This window comes from Oryctolagus cuniculus, chromosome 9, assembly GCF_051225735.1.
Source record: "Oryctolagus cuniculus isolate XC-2025 breed Fujian yellow rabbit chromosome 9, ASM5122573v1, whole genome shotgun sequence".
Lineage (NCBI taxonomy): Eukaryota > Metazoa > Chordata > Mammalia > Lagomorpha > Leporidae > Oryctolagus > Oryctolagus cuniculus.
In genome coordinates, this window is record NC_142875.1 from 10,008,682 (window position 1) to 10,031,130 (window position 22,449).

The 22,449-nt window shown below is 45.9% G+C and overlaps 2 protein-coding genes across 32 annotated transcripts; both read left to right on the forward strand.

Moving 5' to 3' along the window:
- Positions 1 to 8,924: 8,924 nt before the first annotated feature.
- METTL21C (methyltransferase 21C, AARS1 lysine) lies at positions 8,925 to 21,828 on the forward strand. Of its 31 annotated transcripts, none has more exons than XR_016212695.1 (6): positions 8,925 to 9,053; positions 9,558 to 9,609; positions 11,209 to 11,338; positions 14,720 to 14,871; positions 20,509 to 20,690; positions 21,197 to 21,828. XR_016212695.1 is itself a non-coding variant. In XM_051850461.3 (6 exons), the coding sequence occupies exons 1-6, from the start codon at positions 9,016 to 9,018 to the stop codon at positions 21,589 to 21,591; spliced, it is 816 nt and encodes a 271-aa protein (XP_051706421.3). In that variant the 5' UTR covers positions 8,925 to 9,015; the 3' UTR covers positions 21,592 to 21,828. The 31 variants fall into 31 exon arrangements, 26 of the variants coding, with proteins under 26 accessions (XP_051706421.3, XP_017199067.4, XP_069904724.2 ...); XR_016212696.1 differs by having other exon boundaries at positions 11,212 to 11,338; XM_051850461.3 differs by having other exon boundaries at positions 20,509 to 20,557.
- On the forward strand, positions 16,441 to 18,712 carry LOC149124500 (uncharacterized). Its single transcript, XM_089303450.1, has 2 exons — positions 16,441 to 16,912; positions 17,043 to 18,712. The coding sequence occupies exons 1-2, from the start codon at positions 16,588 to 16,590 to the stop codon at positions 17,591 to 17,593; spliced, it is 876 nt and encodes a 291-aa protein (XP_089159576.1). The 5' UTR covers positions 16,441 to 16,587; the 3' UTR covers positions 17,594 to 18,712.
- Positions 21,829 to 22,449: the final 621 nt, after the last annotated feature.

Sequence of the window (22,449 nt, forward strand, 5' to 3'; positions counted from 1 at the left end):
CATGGCCTAGCCCCAGTCCTGGCTGTTGCAGGCACTTGCGGGGGAGTGAATCAGTGAGAAAGGGGGCTCTTTGTGTATCTCTGTGTCTTTCAAATTAAAAAAATTTTTTTTAAACTTTTATTTAATGAATATAAATTTCCAAAGTACAGCTTATGGATTACAATGGCTTCCCCCCCATAACGTCCCTCCCACCCACAACCCTCCCCTTTCCCACTCCCTCTCCCCTTCCATTCACATCAAGATTCATTTTCGATTCTCTTTATATACAGAAGATCAGTTTAGCATACATTAAGTAAAGATTTCAACAGTTTGCTGCCACACAGAAACATAAAGTGAAAATACTGTTTGAGTACTAGTTACAGCATTAAATCTCAATGTGCAGCACACTAAGGACAGAGATCCTACATGAGGAGAAAGTGCACAGTGACTCCTTTGTTGACTTAACAAATTGACACTCTTGTTTATGGCATCAGTAATCACCCCAGGCTCTTGTCATGAGCTGCCAAGGCTATGGAAGCCCCCTGAGTTCACTGACTCTGATCATATTTAGACAAGGCCATGGTCAAAGTGGAAGTTCTCTCCTCCCTTCAGAGAAAGGTACCTCCTTCTTTGATGACCCATTCTTTCCACTGGGATCTCACTCGTGGAGATCTTTCATTTAGGTTTTTTTTTTTCCCCAGAGTATCTTGGCTTTCCATGCCTAAAATACTCTCATGGGCTTTTCAGCCAGATCCACGTGCCTTAAGGGCTGATTCTGAGGCCAGAGTGCTGTTTAGGACATCTGCCATTCTATGGGTCTGCTGTGTATCTCACTTCCCATGTTGGATCATTCTCTCCCTTTTTAATTCTATCAGCTAGTATTTGCAGACACTATTCTTGTTTATATGAACCCTTTGGTTCTTAGTCCTATCATTATGATCAATTGTGAACAGAAATTCATCACTGGGACTAGTGAGATGGCATTGGTACATGCCACCTTGATGGGATTGAATTGGAATCCCCTTGTATGTTTCTAACTCTATCATTTGAGGTAAGTCAGCTTGAGCATGTCCCGAATTGCACATCTCTTCCCTCTCTTATTCCCACTCTTATATTTAACAGTGATCACTTTTCATTTAAGTTTCAGCACTTAAGAAGAATTGTGTATTGATTACAGTATTCAACCAAAAGTATTAAGCAGAACAAACAAAAAAAAATACTAAGAAGGATAACATATAAAGTTGCTCATCAACAGTCAGGGTGAGGGCTGACCAAGTCACCGTTTCTCATAGTGTTCATTTCACTTTAACAGGTTTCCTTTTTGGTGCTCAGTTAGTTGTCACCTATCAAGGAGAACAAGTGGTATTTGTCCCTTTGGGATTGGTTTATTTCACTCAGCATAATGTTTTCCAAATTCCTAACAGGGATCACTTTTCAGTTAAAATTTAAACACCTAAGAATCAATGTGTGTTAATTACAGAGTTCAACCAATGGTACTAGAACAAAAAAAATACTAAAATGGATACAGTATTACATTGTACATCAACCGTCAGGACAAGAGCTGATCAAGTCACTGTTTCTCATAGTGTCCATCTCATTTCAACAAGTTTCCCCTTTGGTGCTCAGTTAGTTGTCGCCGATCAGGGAGAACATATATTTGTCCCTTTGGGACTGGCTTAATTCACTCAGCATGATGTTTTCCAAATTCCTCCATCTTGTTGCAAATGACCGGGTTTTGTTGTTTTTGACTGCTGTATAGTATTCTATAGAGTACATGTCCCATAATTTCTTTATCCAGTCTACTGTTGATGGGCATTTGGGTTGGTTCCAGGTCTTAGCTATTGTGAATTGAGCTGCAATAAACATTATAACAATAAAAATTAATGTGCAGACAGCTTTTTTGTTTGCCAATTTCATTTCCTTTGGGTAAATTCCAAGGAGTGGGATGGCTGGGTTGAATGGTAGGGTTATATTCAGGTTTCTGAGGAATCTCCAGACTGACTTCCATAGTGGCTTAACCAGTTTACATTCCCACCAACAGTGGGTTAGTGTCCCTTTTTCCCCACATCCTCTCCAGCATCTGTTGTTGGTAGATTTCTGAATGTGAGCCATTCTAATTGGGGTGAGGTGGAACCTCATTGTGGTTTTGATTTGCATTTCCCTGATTGCTAGTGACCTTGAACATTTTTTCATGTGTCTGCTTGCCATTTGGATTTCCTCTTTTGAAAAATGTCTATTGAGGTCCTTGGCCCATCTCTTAAGTGGGTTGTTTGTTTTGATGTTGTGGAGTTTCTTGATCTCTTTGTAGATTCTGGTTATCAACCCTTTATCAGTTCCATAGTTTGCAAATATTTTTTCCCATTCTGTCGGTTGTCTCTTCACTTTCCTGACTGTTTCTTTTGCAGTACAGAAACTTCTCAATTTGATGCAACCCCAAATGTTAATTTTGAGTTTGACTGCCTGTGCTTCTGGGGTGTTTTCCAAGTCATTGCCGGTACCTATCTTGCAGGGTTTTTCCAGTGTTCTCTAATAATTTGATGGTGTCAGGTCATAGGTTTAAGTCTTTAATCCATGTTGAGTGAATTTTTGTGTAAGGTGAAAGGTAGGGGTCTTGCTTCATGATTCTGCACGTGGAAATCCAGTTTTCCCAGCACCATTTATTGAATAGACTGTCCTTACTCCAGGGATTGGTTTTGGATCCTTGATCAAATATGAGTTGGCTGTAGATGTTTGGATTGATTTCTGGTGTTTCTGTTCTGTTCCATTGGTCTATCCATCTGTTTCTGTACCAGTACCATGCTGTTTTGATTACAACTGCCCTGTAGTATGTCCTGAAATCTGGTATTGTGATGCCTCCGGCTTTGTTTTTGTTGTACAAGATTGCTTTAGCTATTCGAGGTCTCCTGTGTCTCCATATGAATTTCAGCATCATTTTTTCCAGATCTGAGAAGAAGGTCTTTGGTATCTTGATTGGTATTGCATTGAATCTATAAATTGCTTTTTGGAGAATGGACATTTTGATGATATTGATTCTTCCAATCCATGAGCATGGAAGATTTTCCATTTCTTGGTATCCTCTTCTATTTCTTTCTTTAAGGTTTTGTAATTGTTTTGGTTGTGGCATGAAAACAAGGAACTCATTGCACAGCAAAGAGAGAACACCAACAGGGATTTTCTTTAAATTTTTTTAAATTTGAAATAATTTCAAATTAAATAATTAAATTATTATTAAATTATTAAATTATTATTATAATTAAATAATTTCAAATTAAAAAAATTAAAATCCCTGTTGGTGTTCTCTCTTTGCTGTGCAATGAGTTCCTTGTTTTCATGCCACAACCAAAACGAAGGCAAGAAGAGCTGCATCTCAAGATCCTGTTGTGCAGGCTTTCCATGTCCAGTGGCTTCTTCGGTGCTAGAGGGCCTCAGTCTCCACGCCCCACAAAGCAGCAACCCTGGGCTCTTTCCCTTGGCTCTCTTAGGGACTGCCCCTAAAATACTGGCCTATGAGGGCTCTTGTGGCAGCCCTAAATCATTTGACAGACAGGGGTCTGACTTTTGTGCCATGGTGTTACCAGGTGATGGAAAGACCAGAAATTATCACATGTGTGATTTCACTTGACCAAATACTTCCTGTATAACACACTGAAAGTCACACATATGGCTAAATTCTAGTGGTTTTCAAGTTCTTTTCTTTTCTTTTCTTTCTTTTTTTTTTTTTTTTTTTTGACTGGCAGAGTTAGATGGTGAGAGAGAGACAGAGAAAAAGGTCTTCCTTCCATTGGCTCACCCCACAAATGGCCGCTACGGCCAGCGCGCTATGCCAATCCAAAGCCAGGAGCCAAGTGCTTCCTCCTGGTCTCCCATGTGGGTGCAGGGCCCAAGCACTTGAGCCATCCTCCACTGCACTCCCGGGCCACAGCAGAGAGCTGGACTGGAAGAAGAGCAACCAGGACAGAATCCGGTGCCCCAATCAGGACTAGAACCCGGGGTGCCGGCGCTGCAGGCGGAGGATTAGCCAACTGAGCCGCGGTGCCGGCCGGTTTTCAAGTTCTTAAAGAGCATCAGGTTCTCCGGTGAAACGCTCTTTTCACTGGGAGTGAAATCTCTCCATAGTCTCCTCTAAATAAGTATGATGAAAATCTCTTATATCTGTCTGATCAGTACCCAGTCTTCAGTGGAAAGATCATGTGGAAGAGATGAGCCTCTCTTTCATATTCAGCAATGGGAAGGGGAATTGTAGCTCATGGTGAGAGGTGTGAAACAGCCAATCAGGTCATTGCTACGGCCACGTGGGATCACACACCACTGAGGAAGGAGCAATGGAACTAGGGAAGACACGACCGTCACCCAGGGGAGTGGACTCGGAGAAGAGCAGCTCCATTTCTTCCAGTTGCCATAACCAGATGAGACTTCAGATTTTCTTCCATTGCAGAGGGGCAGGCTCTCCATTTTGAAATTCTGTTCATGGAAATAAGAAAGTACATGTGCCAGGTGGCCAGAGATTCAGAAAGGCCACACAAAACCCGGGCTTTTTATGGGCCCAGCATCCCTTCCTTGAGCTGCTACTTGCTCCTCATAGACTTGTCTCACATGGCTTAGCCCTGACCTTGGGGATGAGCTTAGCATCAAGGTAGATCAGTAAGAACCTTTTCAAGCCAGCGCCGTGGCTCACTAGGCTAATCCTCCGCCGGCACACCGGGTTCTAGTCCCGGTTGGGGTGCCGGATTCTGTCCCAGTTGCCCCTCTTCCAGGCCAACTCTCTGCTGTGGCCAGGGAGTGCAGTGGAGGATGGCCCAAGTGCTTGGGCCCTGCACCCCATGGGAGACCAGGAGAAGCACCTGGCTCCTGCCATCGGATCAGTGCGGTGCTCCGGCCGCAGCGCGCTGACCACGGCGGCCATTGGAGGGTGAACCAACGGCAAAAGGAAGACCTTTCTCTCTGTCTCTCTCTCTCACTGTCCACTCTGCCTGTCAAAAAAAAAAAATTAAAAAAAAAAAAACCTTTTCACCAGCCCTTCAATCTTGACCATGGATGCAGGTGGTGACTGCAGTAAAGGTCTCCAACTGCTGTGCTTAAAGACAAGGTCCAAGAACTCCTGCTGCTGGGGTCCTTGGCACCGGAGCTGCCCTGGGTCCATTGTTTCCTAGTGCTCCGCTTTCATTAGATTTGGTGAGTGACCCAGAATCTTCCCAAGATCCCTGCTGGTCCACTCCTCTGCTGAATGTCATATAAAGTAACACAAGACACGAATGTATCAGCCACCTGAAGGATTTCCTCTTCATTAGGATTCTGTAGAAGAGGGATGATATCTTCTGTGCTGTAACCAATGTAATTGTGGACTGCTCACATCTGTCAGTCACATCAAGGGCTCTGACTGCTGATCTCTGCTGGAGGAATTGGTGTAAAAGTTCCCTATAGCACTCTGGAACTGGAGTGGAATGAGCCTGAAGAGTGTGGCTTTTTTTTTAAAGATTTATTTATTTATTTGAAAGTCGGAGTTACACAGAGAGAGGAAAGGCAGAGAGAGAGAGAGAGAGAGAGAGAGAGAGGTCTTCCATCCGATGGTTCACTCCCCAGATGGCTGCAATGGCCGGAGCTGTGTTGATCTGAAGCCAGGAGCCAGGAGCTTCTTCCGGGTCTGCCACGTGGATGCAGGAGCCTAAGCACTTGGGCCATCTTCCACTGCTTTCCCAGGCCGTAGCAGAGAGCTGGATCAGAAGCGGAGCAGCCAGGTCTCGAACCGGCACCCATATGGGATGCGGGTGCTTCAGGCCAGGGCATTAACCCACTGCACCGCAGCGTCGGCCCCTGCAGAGTGTGTTTCACCTCATTTCCCAGCTTCCCCTTGGGTTTAGTCTTCGATGGCCCAGTGCAGTGGCTGTCTTCACAGCTCTCTCTCAGCTGGCTGCCACCTGCTATGTAAGTTTCCTCCTCCTCTTCTTCCTCCCCTTCTTCCTCGTCCTCCTCACTGTGTTACTCATCCTTCCAAAGTAAAATACTGTCGTTCAAGTCCTTGTCTTCGTGCCTGCTTCTTGGAGACACCAGACTCAATAAGCAAGCTGCCGCCATGCTGGGAAGTTGTGCTCAGATGTGGTCACATGTCCATCATTCCATAAATGCTAATCCACCTCCAAACTCAGAGGAGGGCCCTGAGACAGGGAGGAGGCCGGGAATGTACCAAGGCTCACCAGCTGGCAGACAGTGTGTATGGGATGGCAATCAGCATGTACCTGGCACAGCGCCTCTGACCCAATGCCTGCACTGTGGACTTTTGGGGCCAAATTATTTTTTGATGTGGGACTGTTGTGTGTCTTACAGCTCTCCTGGCCTCCAAACACTCCACTCCATTGTGACCACCGACCAGGCCTCCACAATTCACTGCATGTCTCCCAGGGGACAGGGAGAACACCCTCCCCCCGCCCCTTGCCCCATGAGTGCTGTGGCTAAGACAGCCAGGTCAGTCAGGTAAAGCTCAGGGAAGTGTTGGGGTCTACACAATGGAGAGAGGCAGGGTGGCCACACCACACAGCCCATTTACTGAGCCTGCATTAGCCTTGATCCACCCTGTTCTTCTGCCTCCAGCTATGGCCCACTTTCCATTATGCTGTTCTTCCTGGGATCAATTGTTCCACTGCTCTGCTTGTTAGAAAGTTCTTTCCTATTGAGGGCAAACCTGCCTCCCAGTGCCTGACTTCATCAGCATGCCCTCCAGAGCCTTGCGGAAGCCTAATCCCCCTTCTCGGGCTGGCACTTCAACTATTTGAAAACAACGCATGTGCCCTGCCCTGTCCCCTCCCCACAACCCCTCCCAGGGCCTGCTGGAGTCCGGGCACGCGCAGGCTCCTACTCAGAGACGGCAACCCCTGCCGGGACGTGCCAGGGGCTGCAGTGGGTCAGGGAACAATTCTTGGATGGGGAATTCAACTTCTAGGCCCCTTCTCTAACCTGAGAACAAGAACTTCCAGGGACAGGCCTAGGGGCTAAGTACTCAGAGCTTCCAGGGAATTCTGATGTAGCCTGCAGTCCAGTCCTTAGGGACTTTGGATCCAGCTCATCCCAGCTCTGGACAATAGAGCTCGGCTTTAGTTGTTAAGGCAGCTATTTACAGGATGGCTTATTTCTGCAGATAATAATAAGCTAAAGGGAGATTTAAATGTGTTTTTTCCTTGTCCTTGTATTTATTGCAGACCTTGTGGAATGAAATGTCTGTGCATACACATATATACATACACACATTCATGTACATTACAGTTTTTTCAAGGTATTAAAAATCAAATTGCAATGATATTTTTACGATTTCTTTTTGTTGCTGTTGTTAAGATTTCTTTATTCGTTTGAAAGGCAGAGTATATTGGGGCCAGTGCTGTGGCACAGCGGGTAAAGCCACTGCCTGCAGCAATGCCAGCCTCCCATATGAGCGCCGGTTCAAGTCCCGGCTGCTCCACTTCCAATCCAGCTCACTGCTACGGCCTGGGAAAGCAGTGGAAGATGGCCCAAGTCCTTGGACCCCCGCACTCACATGGTAGACCTGGAAGAACCTCCTGGCTGCTGGCTTCAGATCATCCCAGTTCCAGCCATTGTGGCCATTTGAGGAGTGAACCAGTGGATGGAAGAACTCTCTGCTTCTGTAACTCTGCCTTTCAAATAAATAAAATCTTCTAAAAAAAGAAAAGAAAGGTAGAATTATATATAGAGAAAGAGCAGGAGACAGCGAGATAGAAATCTTCTGTCTGCTGGTCCACTCCCCAAATGGCCACAACAGCCAGAGCTGGGCTGATTCGAAACCAGGAGCCAGGAGCTACTTGTGGGTCTCCCAGGTGCGTGCAGGAGCCCAAGCATTTGAATCATACTCTGCTGCTTTCCCAGGCACATTTGCAGGGAGCTGGATTGGAAGTGGAGCAGCCAGGGTAGGGGATGCCGGCGTTACAGGTGGTGCCTTTACCTGCTGCCTGCAGGGCCCACCCCTTTACTATTTCTTATAGGGGAGATGACACCTGCTGGAAATAAGTGACAGAAATGCAGATGCAAGTCTAGAGTGGGATCCATCTGGGAGGAAGGTAGCATTATGATGATGGAGTTGGAAAAGCGCCAGGGCACCTCCCATCACATAAGGCATGGAAAACAAGACCTAAGAGTTATGACCTCATAACAGGGCCAGAGAAAAACCTTGAGTCTAAAGAAATTGGTGTTAAGAACAAAAAGCAGCGTCAGCAGAGAAATGAGTACCAAGGTTGAGTAAAGAAACAGAAACAGGTTCTTCTATCTACTCAAGTTAAATCGCTACCCTTTCTGTTACTTTTCATGGTCTGTATTCTCTTCTAGGGGTTTCCAACCTTCAAAAATGAGTGTGTGAATTTCCTTTTTTTCCCTTTCAATAAATGTAATGGTTTACTTTTTTCTTGCAAGTCTTTCGGATGTCCTGTTCCTGATGCAGCTCCTAGCCACCCTGTGCGAGACTGAGGCCTCTAACCCATCCCTGCTCATGGACAGATGTTCTCCTCGCTTGCTTGCTAGTGTCCTCCCTTCATCTTGTAGAGTCCTACACTGTTTCTGGCTGCCGGCTCAGGGTCCTGGGCCGGTCCTTAGCACGCACACCCCTCCCTTCAGCCATAGCCCAGTGGCGAAGGAGCGCAACATTTGCAGGTCTCTGTGAAACCCCATCCCCAGCTTCCAGTGCCCCTTAAAGGGAAGCAGAGGTTTACATTTTGAACCACACACACACAGCACCTGCGGACCGCTGGGGCAGCATCTGTTCTGTGCAGGAAATCAGCTGGTGGTGAGAGCTCTGGCCCTTGTGAGGCCAATGCCACTTCACATTGCGAGGACCGTGTGTGTGTGTGTGTGTGTGTGTGTGTGTGAGGGAGGGAGAGAGAGAGAGAGAGAGAGAGAGAGAGAGAATTCTAGCAAAGTAACGTGTCTATGATACTGATGGGTAATGCTACCCTAAATAACTTGGACTTCCACTGGCTGGCTTTTGTTCATAAAAAGCTAATCCTTTCAGGTGCAGACCTATATAAAACCCAAGGGGTCAAAATGTGTGCGGAGACCTCAGATCTCTTCCGCTCTGTAAGGTAAAGATACGCTTTAACTAACAGCTCTGTGACTTCGAGGACACTAACAAAACCTTCAGTTCTTCTTTAGGTCTAGCTATAGGATAGAGACCACAGGATGGTTTGAAGTAATAACAGTCTGCATGTTGGAGAGGAGTCATTTCATTTCACAAGGAAAAGCATCACCTGATATTTTACAGAAACTAGCTATTCTTGCATGCCACATACAGGACTGTCTTAGTGGGCGGCGACCCTTGGCAGGTGCAGGGATTCTGCAAACACGGTCACATGGCGGGACTGCTGGGCAGCTCTGGCGATGGTGGAAAACACAGTGGCTGTTGCATGTGTGATGGCTGTACTTGGATCACCTCTCTTCATTCTTGCAGCTGCCACATGAGGTGGGCATCACCATTCTACACATTTTCAACCCAGATTGTACATGGCAGAGCTCAGATTCAAACGCAGGCTTCTTACTACCGTACTGAGGTGTCTGCACAGAGTCCCCACAAATCTGATCTTTTTTAGGGGGGGACAGTTCATTTCCTGGAGCTGTGAGAAGGCTGAAAAGAAGGATCAGGTAAGTGGCTGCAAGACCAAAGACTCCTTAGAAGCACAGAGTGATAGAGCACCCTGGCTGTGCTGGTGGGTTGCAGACTTGGGGTAAATATGAGTATTTCATTCTCGAGTCAGTGACAATGCCCAGGACTTTCACAGGGTCCCATTTCTTTGAAATGCTGTTGCTCAGAGATGTGAGGGGCTGGCATCATCACCAGATGTGCACTGGAGTCACAGATGCTGCAGGGTGCTGGTGCCCCTCCTTGTGCTTTGTTCATTCACTGGCTGCAATTCTGCGCCTGTGCAGCTGGCTTTGGTGTTGGTTTTGGGTGGCTCATTAGCGATAGTTTTGCTGGTGTATCCGGTTACCACCCTCAGCTGGCTGAAACAATACAACAGGGCAACTCTCGTGCAGAGAATAAATCCAAGATGATAAACAGAGGTGAGAAAAACCATTTGTTAAAAAAAAAAGAGCCCAGAAAACACTTCTGTGATAGCATGGACTTCAGGTATGCTAAGCCTTACAAGTGATTTCAAGGAAAACTAGGAGAGGTATAGCAAGGCTGAAGTGGGAGGGTGCAGGCTGCCTCATGGCATGAATGTGGCTCCTGCAGCTGGACGTCTCACTCTGACTGCTGGCTCTGGTCCTGGCCAGCTGCTTCTGCTCTTGGACTGGATTTTAATCTCTCTGTGCCTGAATTTCTGTCTTCTGAGACAAAGTGTAAGAATAGTACTCCTTCACAGGGCTGTTGGGAGGATTAAAGGAATACGCGACAAGCGCTAGAAGTGCTCAGCACCAACCCAAAGCCCTCCGGCAATAGCAGCGCCGCCTTTTGCCCACGATCTCAGTACTCGGGTCTCTCCTTCAGAATCAAGGATGGTCCTCCTGTGGTTTAATAATCACTCTTGGTCTTCTAGTTCTCAGTGCAGTCCCGGGAGCCGGGAGATATTACGATCCCCCTTTTGCTGATAAGGAAACGGGTGCTGAGGGCAGTAAGTGGGTTTGCCAAGTGCAAGCAAGAGAGCTGAAGCAGGATGCTGGCTCCCAGCCTGGCGATTTCTACTGTCTTGCAACGGAGCCTTCCTTAGATGAACGGAGAGCAAACTTGTGTTTGCTCCAAACCCTGGCTTCTCATTTATGATGTCATTAGCCCCATAAACCACAAGTACCCTCAGTGAGCTGCAACACAGGACAGATTTTATTAAAACTTAGTTCCAAAAGTTAGTAGAAATACAATACATCATAGACTACCCAGACTTAGTTGATGTGCTATAATACAGGTTGGAAGTGGCAAAATACAAATTTACAAAACCTTGAAAACCTGCTGCCACCTCCTGAGCCACACCATGCTCGCTTCCAGGCTACCACGGCTGCTTTTGCATTTTCCCATGCACACAGGCTGGGTGATGTTTAATGGTCTCCCCATACCGTGCTCTGCAAACGCGGGACCGCAGCTCCTTCGGTGACTGCCTTGCCTGCCCAGGGAGCTAAGCTGAAAGGCAGCCGTTCTTTCCGGCTCAGCAGATGCTAAGGCGATAAGCTTCTGTTCTGCAGCCCTTGGGGAGAGTCAGCCTCCACTTGGGCTGGGCAACTCGGGTCTTGTCCAGTTCTTTCTCTCAGCAGGCTCAGGGCATGGACGTGTGTCTGAGCTCCGCGCAGCAGCCCGCGTGCCTGGGGGAGGCAGCAGGCCGGCTAGAGGCAGCCGAGGAGGGGACTGTCCAGGACGATGGCACCGGGGGATCCCCAGGAGGTAAACCTAGCCATCTTCAGCACCTCAGCCATTTTCCTCACTCGCTTTCCTGGTGATGGCATGTTCAAGTAAACTTCAGCGACAAGAAGTTCCATTTCCTTTTAACTCTAGATTTTACTGTAATGAAGCTTAGTAGAAAAATGCCTTTAAGCAAGTGGAAACATAGCATTAAAAGCAACCCTGGCTTGTTCATTGTGAACTTATCGAAGTCCACAAATTTGTGTTTTCTCTTGTGTTGTTATGTTTCTGTAACAAGAACTTTAGAAAAACACGAAAGCTGGATTTGTTTCTGCTTTTCGCCAGTGTGCCTTCCTGGCAGCTCTGTGGCACAGCAGATCCTTGTAGATCACAGGATCTTCTCCTATCGGGACAAGGTTAACAGTTTAGGGTTGGGCTTCAGAGCACACATTTGGCAGTGAATAAGTAACAAAGACAACCGACAGCGTCATAAAAGCCAAGCTCTAACGTGAAAAACATTTTACAGCCACTTCAAGTGTAACTGTGTGTTCTGAGTCTGTTAATCAGAAATCTTAACAGAACTGATTACATAAAAAATTTTATGTCTAAAATCTGCTTTCTCTAAAACTATCAGGCTAGCTTAGACACAACAGACGAACATATTTCAAGTGCAATAATCGCTGCTTTCTTTATCTTTGTAGGACTTGACAGGGTGTTATAGGGGAATATTTTCATGTCGTGTTTCTTCACAACGCTGATTGGGCCAGTGTACCCGTCAAGCTTAGTATCTGGCGTATATTCACCTGTGAATCAGTCCCCTGAGGTTTCCTACAGTCTGGAGAGAAGTGGTGACATGTGGCAGGAAGGGAACAAGGCTCAGTCTGGCAGTGCTGGGGTGGGGAGGGAAGTCAGCAGGGGTTGGCGTGAGCCTGATGATTGATCCCCGTCACCGGGCTGGGAGCCAGACATGGTTTGTCCTGGAGCCTGAATTTCAGGAATTTTGCAAGCTTGTTGTTGAACATGATGATTGTTAAACTTGAGACTGTACAAACATACAACTAAATAGATCATATTCAAGGCAAAGGTTTATCAACACTGAGGTGATAAATACTCAAAACTCATGACTAATTACTGTACTGCATTGACTAATATCTATGCTCTGAGGCTATTCGTGTCTACTGTGTCTGTGTGGTAGAAAAACGACACAAGGTGTATGTATAGCTGTGCATCTTTTCCTGGTCGTATCAGGTGGCTAATTTGGAACTGGCCAAGGCAGGAAGATTTACACCAGGGCAATTGTCAGAGTCTGTAAATCGGTGCTTCTTCCTCCTCCCCGCACAGGCTGGGAGACGGGTTTCAACACACCGCTGTCTATTCCCCTCCTTCCTGTTGCTGTGCCCCAGAATCCAGAGCCGGCCTCTTAGTCCCATGGTAGAAACTAGGGTCTCTTTGGCCATGCATAGATGTAGGGTCTGTTCTGTAAGATGTCGATGGTATGCCATATTAAGAGGCAGGTGAAGGTCATGGGTTTCCCTTTGCACCTTACCGCTGTCTTACAACCCCCTCCAGGACACGTGGAAGGAAAGGACAGTGTCAGGACTGATATTGGCTCCTATTCATTAGTAGACTTTTGGAAGCTCAGGAAAGACCCAGGTCTCAAGAAGAGCGACACTCTTCAAATGGTGCAGCACAGTAACCCTCAGGGTGCCAGAAACCCACTCCAGGTCTCCCATGTGGGCAGCAGGGACCCAGGCTGCACATTAACAGGAAGCTTGAATGGAGAGGTTAACAGAGACTCAAACCCAGACACTCTGGTATGGAATGTGCTGTCTCAAGTGGGCTAAATGCCTGCCCAATTCTGATACTTTGGTAAAATACACTGACAATTAATTTCTAGAAAAATAAAATCTAGGCATTGAAATATAATCCCCAGTTGTTTTGTAATTAGATCCCACAGGCATTGTTAGATTGTGGAAAATATTTCTCAGTGGTTACTGCAATGTCTGGACTTATGTGCTGTGAATCTGTTATAATGTGTGGGCCAGCTGCACAGCGCTGCTCTGGTGTCTGTTCAAGCTGCTGATGCTTGAAGTAACTCACAGGGCCTTCCTCTGGGGCATGGGCTCCTGATTAAGTTCCTTCCAAGGCCCACTCCCCTTCTCTCTGACTCCCACCCTCCTCCCCTGCCTCCTCTCCCACCTTCAACCTGTGTTTCTGCTTAGAGCATTCAAATGGTAACTGATTGCTTTATACCCCTGGGGAAATATCTGCCAGACACATCCCAGGCAACAAAGGTAGGTTTCCTGTAAGTAAAACTGACCTTCTTCTGTCTACAAAGTCCTCACCGTGAATTCCTTTCCACGCTGGTCCCTGTACCTTTCCCTGAGCTCTCGGTGGCCCCCAGGCAAGGGGGAACAGCATCCTCCTGACATTTCCACCCGCCGCTCTTTCTATTCTTAAATACTCTGGAACACCTGCAACAATGATGTCAGCCCCAATCAGGTGCCCTTTTCCTCCCATTTTATATGATATTTGAGAGCCGCGATAGTGGGTCATGGGTTAAAGAAGTATTTAAAGCAATAGTAACTTGATAGCCAGGGCTCATCTGACAACCTCCCCCAGGCCTCAGAGCTGGCTCAGCTTTGGGTGGCCTGTACCTTTTGAGGGGCAGTTGCAGGAAGGACTTAAGGAGCACATTCCAGCCAACATGTGGGAATGCTTCTTCACTTCAAGACCTAAAAATAGTCAGGTGCATGTTTACCCTGGTCCTCCTTTCTCCAGAGAGCTCATGTGTGCCACCTTGCTGGTGAGCTGGCTCCCCCCCCACATCAAAGCATGGGCGAGGAGGGCTCCATACCTCTCCTGTCTTCTAAACAAAGGAGAGACCCCGGGCATCCTTAGGCATTTTGTCATACAGCAGCCCTCCTAGCCTCCTAACGAGGGCTGTGTTGCAAGATAGGGTTCATGGATGTACTCCTAGCCTCCTAACGAGGGCTGTGTTGCAAGATAGGGTTCATGGATGTACTAAGTACCTATATACTATTTTTCCTATACGTGCATACCTACAATAAAGTTTAATTTATAAGCTAGGCACAGTAAAAGGTTAACAGCAATAACTAATAATAAAATAGAATTATTTAAAACTAATCAAGGTTATTTAAAACTTGTATGCCTGAGATTTTCCATTTAATGTTTTCAGACCACAGTTGACTGTAACTGAAGCTGCAGAGCCTGAAACCACAGATAAAAATGCCACATCAGAATGTCATGCACTTTCCCCAGAGTTTTTGTGCTAATTTGCAGCCATTACCACTGAAAGCTTCCGCCCTCTGCTTAGGAGAGTTGGCTGAATCTATTTCCCATCTGTGTGCATTTGTACTGGATCAACAATCATGAAACCCATTTTGTTTTCCTGCTTCTCAGATTCCAAGGAGATGGAACCATGTCTCCACAACCTCCAGAAATTCGTCCCTACAGACTATGCCAGCTACACTCAGGAGCATTACTGCTTTGCTGGCAAGAAGATCATCATTCAAGAATCCATAGAGAGTTACGGAGCAGTGGTGTGGCCAGGGGTGAGAGAACCGTTACACTGGTGAAGTCAAGATTTCTGGAGAAAATAATTTCATGCACATGTGTTGCCTTGGGCCATCTGCCAAGTGCTTTGTTTCTCAAATTGACAATCAATCATCTGTCCACCTTGCCCCCCACTGCAGGGGTGATGGCGGTGTGCTTTGGATTAGCAGAAACAGAGATTTCTTCCAGAAGCATTGGTTTTATTTTATGCTGTGTTGTTTGAAACATTTGTTTCTATTAATTAATTTATTTGAAAGTCCAGTTTATAGAGAGGAAGAGATAAGAGGAAAAGAGATCTTCCATCTGCTGGTTCACTCCCCAGATCGCCACAATGGCCAGGGCTGGGCCAGGCTGAAGTCAGGAGCCATGAACTTCTTCCAGGTCTCCCATGTGTATAGCAGGGGCCCAAGTACTCAGGCCATCCTCCACTGCTTTTCTCAGGCACATTAGCAGGGAGCTGGATTGGAAATGGAGCAGCTGCAACATGAAATGGTGCCCATATGGGATGCCAGGGTTGAAGGTGGAGGCTTTTCCTGCTGTTCTACAATGTTGGCCTCTGCTTGAAACATTTTTGAGTTAAATAGTTTTGAGAATATTGAGAAGTAGGCTATAGAGTTCACAGGAATTGTAAAAGAAACAGGAATTTAGTTTAGCCTTTGCAATAGGCACCTTTGGGTCACACCCACTGGCCCTCAGCCTTTTCCGTCTCTTTTCCATGGTGTAAGTACATTTGGGAAGTGTGTTTCATTTCAGGGTACCTCACAATTGCTCTCTGAGGATGGTGCTGAAATGGGGGGGGGTCTGAATTTAGAGCCAGAAAGTCTATTTTTTTAAAAAGATTTATTTATTTATTTATTTGAAAGTCAGAGTTATACACAGAGAGAAGGAGAGGCAGAGAGAGAGGTCTTCCATCCACTGGTTCACTCCCCATTTGGCCGCAATGGCCAGAGCTGCGCCGATCCGAAGCCAGGAGCCAGGAGCTTCTTCTGGGTCTCCCATGCGGGCACAGGGGTCCAAGGACTTAGTCCATCTTCTACTGCTTTCCCAGGCCATAGCAGAGAGCTGGATTGGAAGTGGAGCAGCCGGGACTTGAACTGGTGCCATATGGGATGCTGGCACTGCAGGTGGTAGCTTTACCTGCTATACCACCAGCCCCGAAAGTCTGCTATTTCAAGGCTGTGTCGTCACAGATTCCACTGCATCTCCATTTGCCCTTGTTTCCATATTTAAAATATGGGGTAGCGTTACTGTCTATTCTAGACCTGATTGTGAGCATTAAATGAAGTGCTGCTGGTAAGCACATACTAACTGCAATTATTAATGTGATAAATTGTTCACTGCACAGCCGAGATGGAGAATAAGAAAACTTGGTCAGTTGGGTAACACTGTTCTCTTGAAGCACACTTGGTACAGCACCATGGATCTTCCCTCTGCAGAGAGTTTGTCAGAATATGTTAAGAAAGACTCTGGTAAGAATTTCAGAGTCATTGTGAGTCATACTGAGCTCTTGTTTAAATGCAGATTCTGATTCAGGGGGTCTGGAGCAGGAAGGTGGTGGCGGTAGCTCTGAATCTGTATTTCTTACAAACTCTCCAGAGTGATGCATTTACTTTTCCAGCGACCCAAGTTAAGCAGTCCCGATTAGAGGCTCATGGTGCACCGGGCAGTCATGAATACAGGTTTCATGAAGCACGTAGCAGATATGACTAGTTTCCATGGAACATGGAGAAGTCATACCTACAGGTTCCATGGAGCACAAAGAAGACATGACTACAGGTTCCATGGAGCATGGAGCAGTCATGAGTACAGAGTCCATGGAACACAGAGCAGTCATGGCTATAGGTTCCATGGAACATAGAGCAGTCATGAGTACAGGGTCCATGGAACACAGAGCAGTCATGACTGTAGGTTCCATGAAGCATACAGCAGTCATGACTACAGGTTCCATGGAGCATGGAGCAGTCATGTCTACAGGTTCCATGGAGCGTGGAGCAGTCATGACTACCAGTTCCATGGAACACAGAGCAGTCATGACTGTAGGTTCCATGGAGCATGGAGCAGTCATGACTACAGGTTCCATGGAACATGGAGCAGTCATGACTACAGGTTCCATGGAACACAGAGCAGTCATGACTACAGGGTCTGGAGCATACAGCAGTCATGTCTACAGGTTCCATGGAGCATGGAGCAGTCATGACTACCAGTTCCATGGAACACAGAGCAGTCATGACTACAGGGTCTGGAGCATGCAGCAGTCATGACTACAGGTTCCATGGAACACAGAGCAGTCATGACTGTAGGTTCCATGGAGCATGGAGCAGTCATGACTACCAGTTCCATGGAACACAGAGCAGTCATGACTGTAGGTTCCATGAAGCATACAGCAGTCATGACTACAGGTTCCATGGAGCATGGAGCAGTCATGAGTACAGAGTCCATGGAGCGTGGAGCAGTCATGACTACCAGTTCCATGGAACACAGAGCAGTCATGACTGTAGGTTCCATGAAGCATACAGCAGTCATGACTACAGGTTCCATGGAGCATGGAGCAGTCATGTCTACAGGTTCCATGGAGCGTGGAGCAGTCATGACTACCAGTTCCATGGAACACAGAGCAGTCATGACTGTAGGTTCCATGGAGCATGGAGCAGTCATGACTACCAGTTCCATGGAACACAGAGCAGTCATGACTACAGGGTCTGGAGCATGCAGCAGTCATGACTACAGGTTCCATGGAGCACGGAGCAGTCATGACTACAGCTTCCATGGAGCATGGAGCATTCATGTCTATAGCTTTTATGGAACATGGGGCAGTCATGACTACAGGCTCCATAGAACATGACTAGTCATGACTACAGGTTCCATGGAACATGGAGCAGTCTTGACTACAGGTTGAATGGAAGACAGAGCAGTCATGATTAGAGGTTACATGGAATATGGAGTATTCATGACTACAGGTTCCATGAAGCATGCAGGCATGACTATAGGTTCCATGGAGTATGGAGCAGTAATCACTACAGGTTCCATGAAACATGGAACAGACATGTCTACAGGTTCCATAGTAAATGGAGCAGTCATGTCTACGGGTTCCATGACACAGAGCAGTCATGATTACATGTTCCATGGAGTTTGGAGCAGTCATGTCTACAGGTTCCATAGAACATGCAGCAGTCATGACTACTGGTTCCATGGAACATGGAGAAATCATGTCTGCAGGTTCCATAGAACATGGAACAGTATGATTATTGGTTCCATGGAAAATGGAGTAGTCATGATTACAGGTTCCATGAAGCATGGAACAGTCTTGACTGCAGGTTACATGGAACACAGAGAAGACATGACTACAGGTTCCATGGGACATGGAGCAATGACTACAGGTTCCATTGAGTTTGCAGCAGTCATGTCTACAGGTTCCATGGGACATGGAGCAGTCATGACTACAGGTTCCATGGAGTTTGGAGCAGTCATGTCTACAGGTTCCATTGAGCATGGAGCATTCATGACTACTGGTTCCTTGGAGCCTGAAGCATGGAGCACGGAGCTTTCATGAGTAGGTGTCTGACATTGGCAGTGTCTAATGAGTGGGAAGAAGGGGAATTAAAGAGCTTCAGGTTCTTTTAACCCCATCCTCTCACCTCCACCCAGTGAAGCTCAATTTCAAATCTTATGTATATGAATGTAATGTTTCAAGGGCTTTTCCTTGTCTTAACATCTAAAAAATCACCTACCTACTTCAAAGTTTTCTGTCATAATACATTTAGTAAAGAGACAGCTATAGTATTAGAGATCAGGAATTGTAAAAGAACGTTTGTCCTCTGGACTATTTTACTCTCAGAAGGCCCCAGCCTTCCAGGCACCAAATTCTTACCTCTTTTGGGACTTCAGTTTCCCCAAAGACACATATAGAGGTACATAACGTGGGAAGAGACCCTTTTTTATAAGGCTTCAATTGCTGTTCCCTGCGAAAGAGGCCACGTCAAAGTTTGCCAGCAGGGCTAAACTAGTGGGGAATGCATTTCCAGTGTTGAATGACATAGCTGTTCTTGAGAAAAGCTGTCTCCAGATGATACCCACTGGGGTCACTGCCTCACAGTGTGGGACACTCCAGGCAGGAAGCCACAGCCAAAGATAGCTGAAAACACGTCCTTTGGGTGGCCTGGGTGACATTCTCATCCTAATATCAAACACGTCCTGAAAACACGTCCTTTGGGTGGCCTGGGTGACATTCTCATCCTAATATCGAAAGCCCACATATGTAAGGGTTCACTTCCCCTCCTGAAGAACCACGCAGCCCCTTTCCTCAACTTCCTTGAGACTGACGCTCATGATGTGCTGCAGTTTGGTGTTATTCCCACCTGTGTTGCTGTCTCACCTGCTGCCCTGACCTGCTGTGGTGCCGCTCCTGCTGTTTGTCATCAGTTCCCCCTCATCTTTCCACATGTGGCACCAGAAAGTTGGCCCTGACACATCAGTGGCCTCCATCATGTCCCTGCTCTGGTACCCAGGGTATACCTCCATTCTGACACTTCAACAGAAACATAGCTTATAGTTATATTGACATGTCCCAAGTGCTGCCGCTGAGTACCTTGACTCGAGAGATGATTGAGTTGTGTTCATGTTTGCATGTATCTGTCAAAAGGACCAGACAAGGATGAAATGGAGTGACTTACAGGGACAGGCATGCTATTGATACTACCATTGGCAATCATAAGATCAGCACATCCCAATTCATGCTGGATGTCTATTCCAACATAGATCCCAAACAGAAAGAAAGGTCCAGAGGACAATGTGGGCATATTTTCAGTCCTGGCCTAAATGTATAAGCAGACAGAGCTCAAGTTTTAAAAACTCTGGGTTCATATCCCCAGATCTAGGCTATATATATTGAAATTTAAGTAACCGTCTCTCACCTACCTACTCTCTTTAAACCAGGGCACGGCTAGCAGATACCTCAATGGCATAAATGGAAACACTTCATGAATCAACTGAAATCAAGTATCCTTTATCTCTTTGTAGAATAGTTATGGAAGGTGCAAAAGTGAATGAATATAGGAGCAATGAGACATTCGTTTTCACATATAGTAATATTTTATGCTCAGAGTGTTGTCCATTGGTTAGCAGATTGACATCATTTGGGGGCTGTTTTAGATGTGCAGAATCTGGAGCTCAACCCAGACCCACTGAAAGATCTGGTCTACAATGGGCTATTCAGGGTGTTTGTTGGCACATTAAATTTTCAGAAGCTTGTTCTGAGTTTGAGCATCTCTTAGATCAATCTCTTAAAATAAAATATACTGCTCAGTTGTCTAATATGGCAAAACCCTAACAAACTTGAGCTTTGGTAAGAGTCAGGAGAGGGAGATTCACATTTGTTCAGAGTGGAACCCAGTCTGACTAAACCAGTAGAAACTTTCACCCAGTTTTTTCCTGCTTTGTAAGAGCCAAGCTGATCTACTGACCCAATTTTTTATATTGATCAAATCTGACATAGGCAATTTAACAACTGAATCTCTTAGGTGCAAATTATTGCAATTTTTTATATTCCAGGGGCTTAGATAGGGCACTGAATGTTGAACCCTCCGACAAACTGAAAGTAATTAATAACATTTTTTTTTTTTTTTTTGTATTTAACATAGAGTAGCAGAGTGGGTCACTACGGCTTCCAACATTCCAACTACAAAAATGGTAAATGTCTTTTAGGCTACTGCTTTGTGTCAGTATTTGGAGGAACACGCACAGGAGCTGAATCTCCAAGATGCTAAAATTCTTGAAATTGGTGCTGGACCAGGACTTGTTTCCATTGTGGCCAGTATCTTAGGTTTGTTTACTCCTGATCTTGTTTCAAGAGGCCTTTACTGCGGCAATGATAGTGAGTGCTTGCTAGATGACAAGTTACGTGTTTGGAATTCACTCTGTGAATCCACCCAAGATATCACACAGCAGGAATTGTTCCTGTTATCCAGAAAGACAAGACACTTCAGTGTTAGGTTAAGGGACTGTTGCAGTCCACCCAGTTTCCCTATGATGGGCTTCGGAGTCCAGGGGCAGAACTCTGAATTCCTGCTGATTATAATGCCTGGGGTGGGAGAAGTGGGGTGCTACTGACATCTGTTGCATAGAGTCTAGGAGGCTGCTAATCCCCTTACAGTGCACAAGGAGGTCTCCCTGCCAGGCCCCAGCCTGAAGTATGTTAAATGCATGTAGCCTGCCTGCCTAGGGGGCCAAGGCTGAGCCTCTCAATTCTCCAGTATGTGTGCCCTTCTGAGTACACTATGTCTGCACGAGTATTCCCAGGGAATTATTATTTCTCTCTTTCTCTCACAGGAGCTCAAGTCACAGCAACAGATTTGCCTGATGTCCTAGGAAACCTCCAGTATAATCTCCTGAAGAACACATTAAAACGCACCGCACATCTACCTGAAGTGAGAGAACTGGTATGGGGGGAAGACCTGGAGCACAACTTCCCCAAGTGCACAAGTTACTACGACTACATTCTGGCTTCTGACGTGGTCTATCACCACTACTTCCTGGACAAACTGCTTTCCACCATGGTGTACCTTGCTCAGCCAGGGACAGTGCTGCTGTGGGCAAATAAGTTCAGATTCAGCACTGATTATGAATTTTTAGATAAATTCAAGCAAGTTTTTGAGGCAACACTCTTGGCTGAATATCCAGAGTCATCAGTGAAAATTTTTAAGGGGATATTAAAATGGGACTAAGTCAAACAAAATGCCTTTCAAAATATGAGTGTCGTTGCTAGAAATTGCATTGGCAAAAAGACTTCTTTTACGTGCTGGAGAAGGCAGTGTGCAGAAACAACCTACATATCTAGAATAAACCTAACCTCCTAGTACAGCAACTTCCCAAAAAACTTATTTAAGATTATCTGGGTAATTAAATACAAGAGGTCACATAAAAACCTCAAGTTTTTAATAAATTTTACATGAATAAGTTAATACAAGTGGATTTCCTGCCTATTATTTCTGCTATAGAGCACAGTTTTAAACTTTTCCATATACTCTGGTCACTTGAAACGGAGATGGACAGGATCATTACATCTTAGTTTGAGGAATCTACTTATGCATTTTTAACTATAGAAAAGGAGGAGGTACTGAGTGATACGACAGTTACAGGTTTAACAGATTGCAAGTGGAAAGTTAACAGGACATAGGTGCCTTAGGAACTTAAGAAAATTTACTTCACAACTACTGCCCCCGGGTGTCAATTATTTGTGACTGTTCCAACTTGGATTTCTGGATTGCCTGTTTGTTTTTTTTTTCCACAACTTTATGATTAAAATTCTTAGAAAACTAGGAAATAGAATTTTTGTTCTGATAAAAACATCATACGTAACTATAAAGCTTTTTTCCTAAAGGATGTAGTTACTCAAAAGAGTGCCAGGGAGGGAGGGACGCAGGTGCACACACACCCCTTCCATCTACTGGTTCACCACCCAGACGCCCACAACCAGGTCCAGGTCAGGCTGAAGCCCGGAGCTGGGAGCTTCTTCTGAACCTCCCATGTGGGTGGCAGGGTCCCAAATATTTGGGCCACCATCTATGAGTGCAAGAAGCTGG

Bases quoted from the DNA above. Each gene is read 5' to 3' on its own strand.
- METTL21C (XM_089303430.1), top strand. From the start codon at position 9,321: ATGGCGGGACTGCTGGGCAGCTCTGGCGATGGTGGAAAACACAGTGGC. The intron at 9,610-11,208 runs GTAAGTGGCTGC...TCTTTCTCTCAG, and splicing joins AGGCTGAAAAGAAGGATCAG to CAGGCTCAGGGCATGGACGT. The intron at 14,872-20,572 runs GTGAGAGAACCG...AATGTCTTTTAG, and splicing joins GAGCAGTGGTGTGGCCAGGG to GCTACTGCTTTGTGTCAGTA.
- LOC149124500 (XM_089303450.1), top strand. From the start codon at position 16,588: ATGGAACATGGAGAAGTCATACCTACAGGTTCCATGGAGCACAAAGAA. The intron at 16,913-17,042 runs GTTCCATGGAGC...TCATGTCTACAG, and splicing joins CAGAGCAGTCATGACTGTAG to GTTCCATGGAGCATGGAGCA.